The sequence below is a fragment of the Podarcis raffonei genome, chromosome 6 (genome assembly GCF_027172205.1).
Source record: "Podarcis raffonei isolate rPodRaf1 chromosome 6, rPodRaf1.pri, whole genome shotgun sequence".
Taxonomy (NCBI): Eukaryota; Metazoa; Chordata; class Lepidosauria; order Squamata; family Lacertidae; genus Podarcis; species Podarcis raffonei.
Window position 1 is genome coordinate 39,676,143 of NC_070607.1, and position 17,275 is coordinate 39,693,417.

The window sequence follows — 17,275 nt, forward strand, 5'->3', positions numbered from 1 at the left end:
AGTGGGATGTACATTTACCCAGCAACAATACTATTGGAATTGGAATACTGGGAAAATGTCATATGTTCACATTTATTCCTCTATAAGCCGATGTATCTGGAATTTTTTTTGAATTTTGCTGATTTTCTTTCACTTCACCACACTGCATCACAGAAGTCCATTGGGGTTGTATGCTACCGCTCCTCTCACATTAGGGTTTATTTCTGACCAAGTATATAGACATCCTCTCTCAACCAGCACTATTAAACTTTTATATCTTACTATGCCTATGCACTGCATTTGTAAACCACAAAGAACTGCTTCAATAAAAGTTTTGAAAGTCACTACGTGAACAGGAGAATAGACTGCATTAGTCTGGAAGCATGCTTAATACGTTGGGTGTATATACAACTTGGCAGGACAAAGCAATAGCTGAATGAAGATTAAACCAAAATAAAGTGGCAGCATTTTGCATTGGTGTTTCACTGACATTAGACAGATTGTAACCAAGATTTCTCTTTTTAACAAAATGAAACAAATCCTTCATTTCATACTAGTTGGGCTACAGGCGGGTGCGACTTGAATAAAATATTGAGGGGGGGCAGGTAAGCAAGCCCTGCATAACAGATCACATAGCATGGTGCACACACATCATTTGAATGACAATGCCCATCAGTTTGGGGGGTGGCCCCATCAAATATTTTTATGGGGGGCCCAAATGGTCCTCAGCCCCTAGGAGTTGGCTCCTATGTTGGGCTATGAGTGGTATTCAACTAAGTTTCACTCATGGCAGATCTACTGAAATTAATGGACTTAACATTCACTTTAATTGGTCTACTCTAAGTAAAACTTATATACTACCCTATATTTATTTTCCCCATGAAGAAATAGCTCATACTAACTGCTACAACACACCCAGTAGTGACAGAAATCCAGCTACATATTTGGAGCCCAGATTATCATAGAAGTAGATAACTAAACCTGCATGGTCACTGAGGGTACAGACTTTTTCCATCTCCAGAAAAGAGCTGTCTAGGTGCTAAACATGACTTTGACCCAAAATACATTCACTTTGTAAAGTCAGCCAGTAGTAGCTATTCTGTTTATATCAAGTAGGTTACAGTCATCCTAAAACATCACTTCTGATTAGCTAGAACAAAAGGAAGCTGCCTTCTGCATATCTCATCTACCACATTGAGCATCTAGCTGCTCAGACATGTTCCCGTGTTAAAATCTTACCCTACTATTATTTCAGACTACATAACTGCTTCATTTCCAGACTCTGTACAACTCTCCAAACTCACCTGGGCACCATCTATTCTTTAGTTTCAAGCTGTGCTAAACCCTGCTTCTTGCTCTGATTCTGACAAGCCCATCCAACTATATAAATTTCCTTTTCCACTCCACTTTCCTTCTGTTTCTATAAATCCAGCTCAACTACAAATTGGAACACCAGTTGCAAACTAAAGGGACTGGGCCATGACTTCGGCTAGGCCCTTTCATTTGGTAATTGTGCAGACTGCTAATTGTGACAATAAGCACTGTCTTGATCATAGGCTTCATAGCAAAGTGCAGCATATCCAAGCCACATCCTGAGAATAGTTTGGTTTCTATTTGTACGTGTTCAAACAGCAAATGCTAAAACAACAGCTTCTCTACCCACACTGTTGAATGGTAATAAACCTTGCAGAATTTCTTCTTTTTTCTTTTTCCTTTTTCTGGAACTGAATTGAGTATGTTCTACAGTCTTCATCATATGTTACCAAATAATAATTTCTTCTACTGAGAAACTGTAGTTTTCAATACTAGATGAAATGTTTATCACTGCCACACTCAGAACTCAGAGTTGTAGTCATCTAAGTTCCACTTAGAGTACAATTGCTGAAATTAATGGACACAAGTTAGTCGTGCTTATTAAATTCACTATGTCTACTTCAAGTTGGACTAGCACTGGCGACAACCCTAAAATCCCACAAATTATCACCCCATGTTTGCATGTTGCAGCTTAAAGATCTGTCAGAAGAATATTGATACACGTGAAACGATGTGTCCAAAGATGTTGCCTTAATCAGGAGAAAAACCATAAAATTGTAATGCCTTTAAGCCATTGTGTAGCATGTGCCGTTCTCACTTTAACCAGTCTCCCCCCCCCCCTTTCCTAGTTTTTCACTACCTCTATATACAGGTATGGTGAGAAAGACAGGGTGGATGCAGTTAATATATTTTTGTGATTTGTCAATTGTTCCGCAACAGAAGAATCCTATGATTTATTGCACAATTTTTTATCATTATAAAAAATAATTCACAGTAAGTGGCTTAGAGTACCAGGGTATGCTGGTCATAAGTCATTAAAAATAATTACCAAGGATACCCTAACAATAAAGCTCAATATTGTAAGAAGGGGGTAGTGATGTCAAATAATAAAATATGTGTTGGAATGTATCTAAATTAAAATGTAAAGATTTATAAACGGTAAAACTGGAGCATTATCATTACAAAGTAACCTTAAAAGGTTGCTCTGAATCTGTTTCTCTCTAAATAAAGAATTGACTTTCACTCTGATATACTTAACATAAACAGTTCTATACTAAGATTTTGTCGACTTCTCAGCATCTCTGATTTCCTACTGTAACTCTGCATAACACAGTATAAGAATTCTATTAATATGAATTCCTTGAACTGGCCCAGTATGCTCAGACTCCATGGCTGACTAATTTGGTGCCATGTTTGCTTTGCAACAATGCTGCAGGATGATGTCTGTTTAGTCAAGTACTGTTTACACTCACTGACAGCTGCTCTGCAGGGTTTCAGGTAGGGGACATTCCCAGCCCTACCTGGGACCTTCTGCGTGTGAAGCAGATGCTCTGTTACTGCTGGTCAATTTCCAGGTTTCTGTAATATTACACAGTGCACCTCCCTCTACTGAGACCCTTCCACCATAAAGACTAGGAAGGATTTGATGCTCTCTCACACACACATGCACAGACATTTTTGGTCTGTGTAAGCTACAAGCCACCTAGCACAAGAAGAAGAAAGCACAGTGTAGCCTATATTTTACAAAATATTGCAGTATGTCAGAAATGATCCAGCAGCAACAGCTGGAATTCCCAACAGCTATATTTGTGCTACTAACAAAAAGTGACAATCGCTTGTCCTCGGCATCCTGTTAAACGGGACATGAAGGGAACAGCTGCATATGAACTTTCAGGAAGTGACATTTACAAGGAAAGCTATTACAAGTTCAAACATTTATGAAACCTCTCCACCTGCTATAGGCATCATTATTGACTAGAGATGCTGAAGCACTGGAGAACATGCAGGGCACTATAGCTCTAGATGTACCTGCAGCATGCACCTGTAACGTGTGACTGAGGATAATAGGCTAGGTAAAAGGTAAGAAGGTAAAGGATGCCTGGATGGTTAAGTCCAGTCAAAGGTGACTATGGGGTGTGGCACTCATGTTTGCTTTTCAGGCCAAGAGAGCCGGCGTTTGTCCACAGACAGCTTTCCGGGTCATGTGGCCAGCATGACTAAACCGCTTCTGGTGTGACGGGACACCGTGTTGAGTGCCAGAGTGCATGGAAACACAGTTTATTGTCCTGCCACAGTGGTACCTATTTATCTACTTGCATTGGTATGCTTTCAAACTGCTAGGTTGACAGAAGCTGGGACAGAGCAACGGGAGCTCACCCCGTCACACTGATTCGAACCGCCGACCTTCCGATTGGCAAGCCCAAGAGGCTCAGTGGTAAAACATTTCAGTTCAATCTTATGCTTCCTCTTTGGTAACCAGTGTACCCACAATACTGACCTTTACGGAAGAATTTATAAATTTTATTGTTTAAATATTGCAGCATGTTTTCATTCAGTAATTTTGTATCATAGGAAACAGGGATGTTTGTCCTTCCAATCTAACTTCCACCCAACAAATGCTCAGAAAGCCACACCTGTAATTTTAAACCAGTTTTGACGAAAGAGGGGGAGAAAGTAACAGAAGCAGCATTTTCTGGAAATACCCCTCACTATTTGACCCCAATGTACCAACCCTCTGCATTTTGCCTTCACTGGAACTGTATCTGCCATCACAACCAGTCGTAGAAAATGCCACCCTGCCTCTTCCTCAGCAGCCCACTCTCCTCCTCTACTGTACGTCTGCTTGGTGGAGGATGGGGAGATTAAAGGAAGCTAGACAGGAGTGGCTGGCAGAAAGCAGAGGTAGGGGCAAGCAATGTGCTCTGGAGACATCTCCATGGTTTCAGTCTATTTCTGATACCCAAACCCCTGAATCGTGACTCCTGCACTCCATATCTGCTGCTGAGCCTGTACTGTCACTTGCCCTGAACAAATATCCCTTTCTGACTTACACCTAAGAGCCTCTTTCTGCATGTGCTAGGTGGGAAGCAGGACACCTTCCCCACATGGCAGTGCTTGTCTTCCAAAACCTTCTAACATACCAAAACAAGTGAGTTTTCCTCAATCTCTGTTTCTCAACTAGAACACTCCTTTCAGCTGTCTTCAAAGGTGGTTCCCCTTGGTTCCAAAAAGCTGGAAACTGCAAATTTCAGTCTATTCACACTTTGGCAACAGTGCTCTTTATTTAAATTGGTTGGGAAGGAGGTGATAGGGCAAGGGGAATGGCCTACCAAGGACTCCTATGTAATTTCCCAGTCCTTAAGATTGTTTAGTCATTGTGTGGAGTGTGGTGGTGATGAGGGCCAGAGACTGCCTTTGGGACTTTCAAACACCAGATCAGGTCCCTGTTTGACACTAAGGTTACTTCATACACATTTGTAATCCTTATAACCACTCTGTACGGAAGGCCAGTATTTTACCCTTCCAATACTGCAGACAGAGCTTCAAACTGACAGCCAAAGTTGATGTGACAGATGGATGCAGTGTGTTTAAACCCAAATTTATCCTGGTTACATAGAAAGAAAATGATGGAGGGATCTAATACCGACAGGAATATGGAGGCACAGGAATATGGAGGTGAGGAGTTCATGCACACCTCCATTTGCCCCCTCTCATGAAGCATCTTTTCTCTAAGGTCAGCTCAGTTCTACAGTCAGAACTTCAATGAGGACAGGTGTGCAGATGATACAAAATATTCAGTGTTGTTGGTTCCCCCCCTCCTCCCAAAAAGAGATATTGTGAGGAGCTCCACAATCTCTCCAAAGTGAGTGAATGAGCAATAAAATGGCAAATGAAATGCAACGTAACTAAGTTCACAAAATTATACACGGTATGAAGAAAGTGGATACAGAAATGGTTTCTCTCTCTCTCTCTCTCTCTCTCTCTCTCTCTCTCTCTCTCTCTCTCTCTCTCATAAAAGCCAAAGAACCCGAATGCTGGAAGATTCAGGACAGACTGAAGAAAGTACTGAGCGGTGAATAGCTAAACTATGCAACTTGCTCCCACGGGAGGCAGTGATGGCCACCAACTTGGATGGCTTTAAATGTGTTAGGCAAATGAATGGAGGACAAGGCCATCAACGGCTACTAGCCATTATGGCTATTGTCCTACTTCCACTGTCAGAAGCAGTGTTCCTGCGAACTCTAGTTGCTGGTGGGCAGAGTGCCGCTGTGCTCATGTCTTGCTTGCAGGTTTCCACAGGCACATGAAGTTATACAGGTCAAATTTGAGACTCCCATTGGAAATAACCCTGTTGTCAGGCCTTCCTTCTATTGTACTCTATTCCAATATTCAATAACTATGGGAACTGCATGGGATAGAATGGAAGCATGAGCAATTCCCATGTTCTGATGCTTTGTTTTATTGGTTTTAGAGGTACAAGATAAAAGCAATGCAGATGAATATATCTAAGTTTATTCACAAATTCATTAAACATGAATTCCTCTTTCTAAAAATAGCAACAGCTAAGTCACAACGAAGCATGAGAATGTACCATCAGCTCCTTTTTTTTAAAAAAGACCTAATTAGCCTCATTACAATTGAAAAGTATTTGTTAAAAGGCATTAAAGTGGAAACATTGTTGTAGTTCGTTTCCTTAGATACTCCCTTTTCAATCTTTTTGAGATGCTTTAGCTCACTGTGATCTGTAACCTCTCTCATAACATTAAAGCAAAGCAAGTGCCAGTTCAAATTATGTAAGATGTATCCCACCCTTTCTACCCTGAAAGTACTTGTTTTCAAAAATGACCGTATTAGAGTACTAATTGGCTAAGCCACCATGCTGGCTGATGTGAAATGCTTTGAAACGCTCTGCAACAGCTGTGTTGATCAGAAATAAGAAGAGTGACTTTTTAATAAGGAAAGCTGGCAAAAGGCCAGGAGTTTTGAAGGGAACTTGAACTTCTATATATATAATGCAATTCAAGAGGTACAGAACAGAAGTATGAACCAACAGCTTGAAAAAATTAAAGCTTTTGGGCACAATCCAGCTCCATTAATCAATGGTAGTTTTGCCACCGACTGATATGGGAGGTGGATCACAACTGGCTTCCCGACTCTTCCTACATTCTACCAATCTAAGATTAAAAGAAGCACCAACTAACAACAAGGCACCTCTGAAGAACTGAGTTTTAAAGATTGTTCTAGCTTATTCTTATTCAAATGTGCTTAAATGTTTACATCTAACTCTTTCAGCAGTCCTAAAAAACCCTGCAGCCTTACACTTTCTGTTCATTGAATGTAACTTTATAGACACATAATTCAGATGATCAACTAGCAGTAAATAAAAGACATAGGGTATGCTACTATTTTCTGATTTATATGGAAACCAACCTAAATGAAGGCTGTGCACAGAACGATGTTAGGATCTTATTCATTCATTTATTTCATTACATTTCTATCCCACTTTCCTCAGGAGCTCTCAGTGTGGCATACCCGTATTTCCTCCATCCCATTTTATACTCACAACAACCTTGTAAAAAGGGTTAGGCTGAAAGAAAGGGACTAGCTGGTTAACTCACTGTTTCTGAAGGTGTGTGCTTTGGTGATAAGCATCTCTCTCTCTGCCAGGACTTCCTCAATCAGCCCATTTCTCCTCTACATGTCTATCTCTGTCATAACCTTGCTAAACTGCTCTCTAACCCTAAACGACATGCAAATGAGGATGGCCTAATTCTCCCCACAGAGGCAGAAGCTGGGATTCTGCACCCTCCCTTGTGCAAACAGTCTGTCTCTCCAGACTTTTAACTCTCCTCCCATTCCAAAGTTTTTTCTCCCTGCAACCATGTTTAAATGAGGGAGGAGGCCTGTGTGGGCTAGGATTTGGAGGCTGGTACCCTCTTGTGCCTAGCATGCCCTCTTTAGATAGAATGGACAGCAGTGAGCAGCAGAGGTTGACTTCTAAAGGGAAGCCGAAGATCTAACTAAGGAGCTGGTATTACTGAAGCAAAGAGCTGAAGGAGGTCTGCTAAGATGAGAGCAAGGTTCTATGGTAGCCTTCAACAAATAACTATTGCCAAGTGATCATTGTTTCTTCAGCTTTAAAGCAACTAGCTACTTTGGGCCCAGGTTGAAGATGATCAGACAATTTTCACTCAGTGGGTTACTCACTGGGCAACCTTTGACCAGTCATCATCTGTCAGCCAAATCCAACCCACAGAGGCTAGAGTAGTTGTGTGGGGAAGAACCATTAATGCCACCCAGAGCTTCTGGAGGAAGGATGGGATAAAAATGTAACAAACTCTGCTGAAAAGATGGAAACTGCTATGCATTGCCAAATGAATTGTTCAGATATTTGGGTGAGCTCAATGGACTCCTGACAACCTCTTGAATAAAGAACATGATAGATTAAGGCCTGCTGCTGCTGCAATTGTTTGTTTAGCAATATTATACTCTTTCTACTTATAGCTGTCACGAGGAACCTGTGGCTTCCCATATGTTCCTGGTCTCCCAACTCCCATTAGCCCTAACCAGCATGACTAATGTTCAGGGACGATGGGTGTCACCATCAAAAAGATCAGGTTCATTATGCCTGAAGTACTGAATACAGAAATATTTGTGTAGACCCACACAATTCAATGGGACTTAAGTTAGTCATGGCTTGTTTTCAATGAGTCTGCACTAAGCATGACTAAGTCTAAATCCAACCAAATATCTTATGTACTGTAGGCTCGTATTCAGACTGTCTGTACTGGGTTTCATTAGTAACTTCAACAAAAAAATTTCAAAAAATAAATTCTTTCACACTTGAATGCAGTGTATTAAATAAAAACTTGTAAAATAATGTCATATTTTGTTTGTGCAATGATAGAATTCTGCTTTGATACTAAAATGGGTATATTAGTGGAACCAATGAATCCAGAGTGATAGATTGCTGCTAAGTTATTAGGACTCCTAGTCCCATTCTGAATATCAGTGTTTCTCCTCACTTCCATTCTGCAGATGGTAAGCTGATACTACATAAACATTGTTACAGCTATAGTTGCATGGTACAGTAATTCACTTAACTTTAATGTGATTTATGGTTCTGTCAATACGAGAGGTTGGAAATCCTGAGCTCTGGTGCTTAAACATGGGTTCTGGATTTAAATATAATAATGGACTTTGGTGTGTGAATGTCTGAGCAGGATGGAAAATTTAGCATAAAAGGAAATTTAGCATAAAATACTACAGTTCAATACTCTGTTCAAAGCATACAGTTTAACTCCATGGACAGATCAAAGAAAAGCAACGAAACTGAATATGTAATCAGCAAAAGAGCAGGCTAAATACTGTGGTCTAAGAGTATTCAATTTTTATGTTATTATTTTAGATATGCATGAAATCCTATTACTGTGTTCAAAAAAAATGCCTCCCCGCTCTTTCTGTCCTCCCCACTTCCCTTATATAGGCGGAATTGAGTCTCTTTTGTCAGGGTAACTTTAAATCTAGGTCCACTTTGTTAATCACCCCCATTCTTCTCCCTGCCACTTTCCTCTCAGGGCATTTTTGCCTCTTTAAAAGATTAAGGGACCAAGTCATCTTGTTGCTCTAACATGTCCTCAGTGGAACAACATATTAACACAATTCCTCACTAAAAAGGCCATCTCTAGAAGTTTGCTGCAGGGATGACAAATTAACCCAGCATGGTGTCCCACACATCTATCTTTGCGCAAATTATTAGTGTAATAGAGCTTTTAGTTATGCATTTATCTAGCATTTTATTGAATGGTTGCATATAATGAAGCTAAGCAATCAGGATCCTTTACGAGGCAATCTCAGTGGGTGGCCTTATAGTTAATTTAGGGTAGTAGTCCTCTAAGCTGTTCACTCACATACAAATCAGTTAAATAAGCTACTCATCTAAATATTTCCTATGTCACAGGGCAACTCTTTAAAATCCAATAAAGGTAGAGTTTTAATTACACGGTTCTTGACTTTTATTTAGGTCTAGGTTTAACTATTTGCCAGCGTCTTGCTTGCAGAGTGGAATGTAAGAGCACAAATTCTGTAAGTCAGAACAGGGAAGAGTCTCTAATCAAATCCTATAGCAATATCTTCCCCAGCAGCTGTCATAATATTTAATTCAGTAGTCTTCAAACTTTTCACATCTGAGACACAGTTAAACATGTTATGTCCTGGGAACTCCAGGTTTGAGGGGGGACACTAGAAAAGTGGGTCCCCTCCTACGTTGGTGGAACTCCTGTCCCTATCCCATGAGCAGGTAGCAGTTACATCCCACAAGGCACTGGGGCAATGCTTCTTCAGGCATTCTGGGGAATTGTGGGAAATTTAAGATAGGGAGCTGACAGAGGAGGCACCTGTACTGAGGCTGCCCAGCAGCTACTTGAGTGTGGGTGCTGGTGGTGAGCCCAATACCCATTTATATCAGGGGCTTTGCACAGTGTTTTCCTTTGTCAGTTTCTCACCCTCTCTGCCTACAATTGCCTCTTATCTTCAAAAAACAAGCAAAGAGGAGAAAAAATAGTGTTGATAGCTCAATTTAGGTTGAGCCTCAGGGCCCCACCAGTCGAAGACAATAGTAGATGGAGCAACCACATATGGTAACCATGCACTGTTTCCAATGACATTTTATGTTGTTGTTGGTTCTGAAAGTGGTAGGCACAGTTTCAGTTGGGCATGTGCTGATGATACACTATGGATATGGATGAAAATTTAGGAGACCAGCATCAACTGTAGCTCATCAATTTTTAAAAAGTCAACAATATACTGCAATGAATGCTATCCATTCATTTAGTCCTTCAGCTTCCCACAGTCCAACTGAAGGCAACTTATTTTTTGCCACCTGAAAGCACAAGATGCCAGCAGGTCTATGACAGCAGATTCTGCAACAAGCTGCTTCCTAGAGCTCTGACAAGATAACCTAATAGTCTGGATCACACACGTTTACTAAGGTGACCATGTGCAATGCCAAAAAAAGAGGAAAGGCATCTCCCTAAAAAACTGTTTACCATTCACAGCAAGGTTTTTGTGCTCACCTGAGAGTCCACAGAGTGGCAAGGCAAGGCCCAAATGAGATGTGAGACAAGGCAAGGTGGGACGAGGTTCAGATATGAATACAAGGCAGAGTTCAGGCTGTGCTGTGGGTAATATAATGCTCAGAAGTTCCTCCAGCAAGAAACAGGGCTTAAACTGAATCCTTATATAGCAGTAGCAGCAGGAGGTGCAGCCCAATCGTCAGCCCCACTTGTGCTGCAAGATGCTGCTTTCCTAAAAGGAACCAGGCTTCTCCAGTAATCTCCTACTGCAATGGAGAAGGGAATCTTCAAGTTTTCCTGGGTCTTCTGCAGTGGAGTCCTTCTCAGAGGAGAGCAGTATCACATCTTCAGACCAGGCGCAACTGGCCCTACAGGTTCATCTGAGAGCTTTGCCTAAAGTTCAGGAATCTGACTCCAGGACCATGATACTGAATATGATTAGAAACCCACTTCATATTTTGGTGCGATGTGCACAAAGACTCAAAGGATGACCTTAATATTGGGAAATACTGGGGTGTGTGTGTGTGATTTTGGTTTGTGCCCCCAAGCCCATCTTCCTTTTAACATCTCAGATATTCAGAGCCAGTGAGAATTCAGATCTCAATACCCAGGCAGGAGAAAGTGGCCTGGCCCCAGCTTACCGACATCAGAGATCAAAGAGAATGCAATTCTGGTTCCTGGTGTCAATGATTTCAACCAGCTAAAGTTATTTGTGGAAGAAGTCAGCAGGACAGAATAAGATTTTTCAGGACACTGGATGTTACTTCCAGGAATGTTTCAAATCAGCACCTTTCTCTTTAAAGATTTATTATTGGGAGGAGAATGGCATCTAGTGGAATTTGGTGCAGCTAAGCTATTATAAGGGAGTTCCCTTAACGAACCCTGTGAGTTAGAATAAGCTGAAAGATAGTGACTGCCTCGCAATGATACAGTAAGCTTCATAGTTGAGTGAAGAAGGCACAAGACTAAATGCGCCCCCCTCAAGAGGAACATAAAAGGGTTAAAATGCATGAGAAGAGCTTTAGTCAATGAAAGGCTCCAGCTCTGTTGGACTAGTGCTTATATTTCTGCTGGAAATTAGAGATCCACACAAGCTAGAAGTACAGAGGTCTGTTTGAAACTATCTACCTCCTGCATGTGTGAATGGATGTATGACATTTTGCTGTTGCAGCAGAAAATCGTGGATATCCATTCCATTCCATTCCTAAATCGAACGCTAGTATGATGCCTCATCTGCCTGGGATAAGTACAGACAAAGCAGGCAATAAAACACCAGGACTAGTGCATACTGCTCAGCTGATACTTTTGATAGCCAAACCCACACTCTCTTTCAGATGGCTACATCACAGCTGTGATGAATAATCGAGAGGAGCACTGCCATGGGGCTCAGCTTCCCACATGCAGCTCTCTATAGCACAGGTGTTTGCTGGAGTCTTTGCCTTGCTCCTTTCTGTATGAGAGCCATGGCTTTCCTGCTGTTTCATTCAGCAACTCTTTGTAGCAGCAAGATTGTATTGTGGAGCCATGTTCATGCATCTGGTGCTTTGCAAACAAAAGTGTTTTAGTATTTAAGAAAACTGGGCTGCCAGGTAATTTTGTCCAGGCTTAAGAAATGTTCACAGAAAGTGTTTGCATATATGCATCAAATGAAGTCCCATCTGTATTTTTTTAGGCTAAATCCACAGACTAATTCAGGCTGCATTCTACATTATTATTACGATTCCTTCAGTACACAAGCGCTTTAGGGAATAACAAAAAATAAGAAGAAAAGAATACAGGTCTCTGCCCCAAGAGGATTACAACATTTGGTAAGGAAAAGAAATATGAAAAGTCTAGAAAAAGGTGGACAGCGAAAATGTCACACAGAAAGGGAGCTATACATGAGATAATAGGGAAAGGGGACAAATGCGAGTAGGAATTAAAGTTATAAGTGCTTAGGCTTTGTTTCAGTTGTTGAAAATATCCATACACCCTCTTTCTCTTATCCAATAATATATGAAGCATTCACACACATCCTTTATGAGAATAAAGTATAGGATGAATCTAAGTAATGATACATTGAGATATTAATTTCCAAGAAGTCTCCATCCCCCATGGAACAACAAACCCAAATAGCTTCATCATGTTTTGGTAGAAGGTGTTGTCTATGACCGATCTTCAGTCACATACATGTTGACATACACCAGGATCTCAGTGTAGATATGCCGTGTCTTGCCAAGAGATGTAGCCTTGATAACTCTATTTACATCTATACACTTCTATAACTTTTATGGCCATTACATGTTCTCCAGCTTGTCAGCTCTACCTTTGGCTGAGGTTTTTATCTCCACATGCCTGGGGCTATTATCTTGTAGGGAACAGGGTTCCTTTGAGAGGAAGGAGGGGAGAATTAATAAATAACAAACATTAAAAGTGTACTGTATTGAGCAAATGCAAAACTAGTCCAGAAAGTTGCATGATATTGGCAGCGAGCAATTTCATGGAGCCTCTTGAAATCTGACCAGGTGAGCATGAAATCCAGGGATAAGAATGCATAAATCCTCCTTAGGTTGAAATTGCTGTTGAAGGTTCTAAGATGGTTTGAGCCCAATGATGTTTAACAATGACACTTACTTGCTAAATCAGGGTCAAACTACATGTTATGCTTAATGTGTAGCATGCATTTATGTCTCAATTTTTTCCTTTACCTAATTATCAGTAGGGGTGGTGAAGGGATGTGGTGTGGTGAAGGGCTGTTATCCCTTCCCTACCTAGCTGTGACCTCTGCTGATAATTACCACCCCACCACAGGTTAAGAGAGTTGGTGCCTATGGAATCATTTTCTCTTTCTTTCTAATCCATGTTGCTGCAGGGAGAAGTGTGTCTGATCCTACCCCCACCTTTAATTAAGTTTAAAAGAACACCCAGAAACCTCGCTACATGCCACCAGATTTTTCTGACGGAAGCAACAGACAGTGAATACATGAGAATATGCAGTGGGAACCTCCATTTCAGGGGCAGAAAACAGTAGATGCAGCTTCTGACCAATACACCTTTGAAATACAGAACTTTTTCAGAGAAAATGCTCTCTGAAAAAATACAGAAAGATTTTCTAGATTTCTTCTATAGCTGTTCAATATTTTTATTGAAAATACCTTGATAAGGGGTTTATGATTGAGAAATCCATAAAATAGGTGGGCGTGATACATATTTGCTTTCTCCCCCACCCCACTCTGCAGTAGTTTATTTTTTGGTTTACTTTTTGATATAACCTTGGTACTTTCTATTATTTGCACACATAAGAATTAGAACTCTGGGGTTGCTGCCAATTACCAGGATGCTGCCAATTACGGGTTGAGGTTGCGCAGACACACTGGTGGGAGTGCTGTATCCAGTGGTGCATCTACACAACCCTGGCCTGGCCACCTCGATGAAGTGGCAATGACTCCACCACAAGGCTACTGGTGAGGTTCTGCCCCACTGAGTAATCAGTTGGTTTAACTAAGAACTTGCCACTGTGCATCTGAAAGACAAAATGTCTACAAAAGCCCAAAGTTATGCCTTGCTGCAGATGATCAAGGACTAGACTCTAGGGGGCATCTTGCCCCTTACTTCTGTTCAGGAAATTCCTGGGCAGGATGAAACGTCTAAAAGTTGTAAGAAAGTATAAAGTGTGGCACCTATACCCACTAGCACTGGGTCCTAAGGTCCCTAGAAGTGGCTCTATCCTTTAGCCTGGACAAATGTTTGCAAAGCCAAAACACCGTAACTGCTTGAAAGCTTTTTCTGGACCAGCAGCACTCAGACGGAGCATCGTCACCATGTTAAGCCTGCCTGTACCACTTTAGCTATGGCCCTGCAGTACTCTGGTGGAGCCAGGTCTCGGCTGCCCTTGAGTTTCAGAGTCAGCTGGCGTACAGCTGAATACGCTGTTAATGTAACTTTGATCCTACGAATACCTTTCTATTTTCACCAATTATCAGGAGCATTTTTAAAATGCATGCTTGCCTCCCAGCAACTTGCTACCTAATTAACTGCAAATAATTCCATTCTGCTCTGTCTGAATAATTTTGAAAGCCATGCAAAGTTTCAGAGTGGTGGCATCTTGCACACCAGTGCTATTTGGTGGGCTTTGAGTTTATACTAAAGGTCTTGGAGACACCTGATATCTGTGTAGCACCTTAAAAGCCTTCTTTGAAAGCAGTGGTGGCTCACCTGGTTGCAGGGAGGCACAGCAATAACCTTTCAGCAGTGAAGTCACTGATGCTTATCAGGAAAAAGTGAAGAGGAAGCGAGGTCAGGACAGGGCAGATACATTGGCGGACAGACCTGACCTCACTGCTGCTTCAGCCCTCATATTGGCTGTGATTCTGCAGCCTTCAGCTTCTCCTTTTATTTACAAACTTTTCAAAGTTCTGAAGAACTCTAAAGCTTGCACACTATTTTGTGACACTTTGGTTGGCCTGCATATAGATGTATACTAGTGCAATTTAGAGGACAATAAGGCTGTACTCTTATACCTACCTTTCTGGAAATAAGCTCTATTGAACCCAGTGGGGCTTACTCCTGAGTAGACATGTCTAATATGAACATATTGTTTATCAAAAACATTATACCTAGGAAGCGTTATATGTGTAACAGGTTAGTATGTCCAATAAACCAAAATGCTGCAGGAAGAAGCATAATTCTATCACAACTGGCCATTTTATTTTGTGATTGCCTGGGATAAAAGCTATTAAGAGCAAAAGTTTATTTATGAATGCCACTAAGCAGGGAATAAGGTATTTTTTTAAGTTCCTAGGTGCAAATTCCTCAAATTTTGGATGACTCAGAAACCAAGTGATTTTCCTCACCTTGTTACTAAGCACAGATGTGGTCTTTGTGAATTAACTAAGCAGCATTCTTCATTTTCTGTTTCAATCTGAAGAGCTATTTCTAACCAATTATTCACCCCTTGGAAACCGAGTGGTCAAGTGCTTTATTTTAAGTCACCCCCAAATACACTGATGAAAACTAACTAAGCTACTAAAAGTCATCTAAAACCTTAAAAGACGATGGTGATGAGGGCCTGTGGACTGGAACAATGAATCCTACAAACTAAATACAAAATGTCACACAATGAAAAACCAGGTTTGTTGAAAGATTAAAATGACGAAGCAATAGAATGCATAGCTCCTTGCTGAATGAGACACAGTGAACACTTAAGACTTATACCCCAAAATATTAAAATATAATTCACTCTGAATCAAAACACAGCCACGCTCCTTCTTCACATTGACTCCTAGGCAATCAAAACCACTTTAGACCAGACTAAGGTAGCTGATCTTCGTTTACTCTCTATCCAAAACCTTCAGGCACTTGAAACAGCAGCTCTATCCATATAGCACACCCTGCTGGCTAGGGGCACCATGGTTAAAGTCCAAGCCCATTGGTGCACTTTCATAAGGCCTCACCTCTGGGTCCTGTAATGACAGGTCGATGATGCTGTGTGAATGCCGTTCCAAGGGAGGAGGTCTGCGAAGGCGAGGGACTGCTGAAACCAGACTTCTCTGACTTCTTTAATGGAGTTGGCGATGGCATTCCTGGCAAGAATGATTGATAAGTGCAATTTAATAATGCTAGGTCATGGAACAACAGCCTATGCATTGTGAAAGGGGGTGCGAAAGCAGATAGAAAAACTTAAAGGACAAATTAAATTGCATACAACAGCAAGCTTGAAGGTTCACTTTTATTTATGATTGTCTTTGGGGGCAAAGGGTGGCCATCACCGGCGTGAAAAAATATATATTAAGATGCATCCAAATATATATATTTTTTAATCTCTGAGGGAAACTTGCTGACATGTTATTAATTAGCATTCTTATTAGGCCCTATTCTTTACATTTTTTCAAACTACAGTAGGTGCAATGCTTAGATTTTATATATACATTTTTATATATACATTTTAAATAGATTGTTCTGGCTTATGGACAGGTGTTGAATATGTCTCATAAACTGCCCAGAGTTTTGAAACCACGGAGGCTGAACACCAAGAGTAGATCTGCCTCCTGCCCACAGGTTCCTGCTTCTGTTAAACCCTTGAGTGAGAGTGAGGTGAAATGTACATATATCCTGGCGGCAAGGGTAGGAAAGTTCTGGGGATATGCGCAAAACTGAGACAGTGTTTTGGGAACTGGGTGGGTGGACTGGATGAACGCCTTGAAGAGTTCCAGATGTTTCTGCAGCGTTAAAGGATTCTGAGTTACAAACAGCATCCATTTCCCATTGTGTGGGAGATTTTTTATTTATAAAATTTAAAGAGCCTTTTAGTGTTGCGCAACCTGAATGGTATTTTATAATATTGAAATTGTTCGTTTGTTTTAAAACTTACCACTAATAGAGGCTTTCACTGGAAAAAAGATCTTTCACAGAAGTGAAGACCCTTTTCTGACATTGTATCATCAGGCTTGATACTCATAAGAAGCATAGGAAACTACACTATGCCAGGACAGATTATTTGTCCATTCATCTCAGAATTGCCTCCTTTTAACTGGAGATGTCAGGGGCTGAACCTTAGACTTCCTGCATGCAAAATGTGTGCTCTGCCACTGAGCTATGGTCTCTGCTCATATAAATGATACGGCTGATGGGGTTCTAGCCAATGCTGATGTCCTGCTACTTGAACAGTGGACGCTCTCTCCTCCAGCCCCATCCCATACACCCTCAAAATCTGCTCCAGAGGGTTTGGGGACCATCCCCCAAGCAGATTTGGGGGTGCTTGGGGAAAGGAAAGGAAGGGAAATTCCACTCGCCGAGTGTTGGATACAAACCATTAATTTTTATGTTGGTTTAATATCAAGTCTGTAGTCTGTGCTTCGTGCATACAATTTATCCATAATAAATGAATGTTCCGTTTAAAAGATCTTTGATAAACTGTAGCCTCTGTTTAT

The 17,275-nt window shown here is 41.1% G+C and overlaps 1 protein-coding gene across 11 annotated transcripts in view; it reads right to left on the reverse strand.

The window, feature by feature from the left end:
• Positions 1-17,275, reverse strand: part of NFIA (nuclear factor I A) — a 409,131-nt gene that overhangs the window by 43,749 nt on the left and 348,107 nt on the right. For 8 of the 11 annotated variants that reach the window (XM_053392231.1, XM_053392230.1, XM_053392232.1 and 5 more), the window contains exon 7: positions 15,800-15,928. The exons of the other annotated variants lie outside the window; for them this stretch is intronic. In XM_053392231.1, the coding sequence (XP_053248206.1) occupies positions 15,800-15,928 (129 nt within the window). The remainder of the gene's footprint in view (positions 1-15,799; positions 15,929-17,275) is intronic. 11 annotated transcript variants of the gene reach the window in all.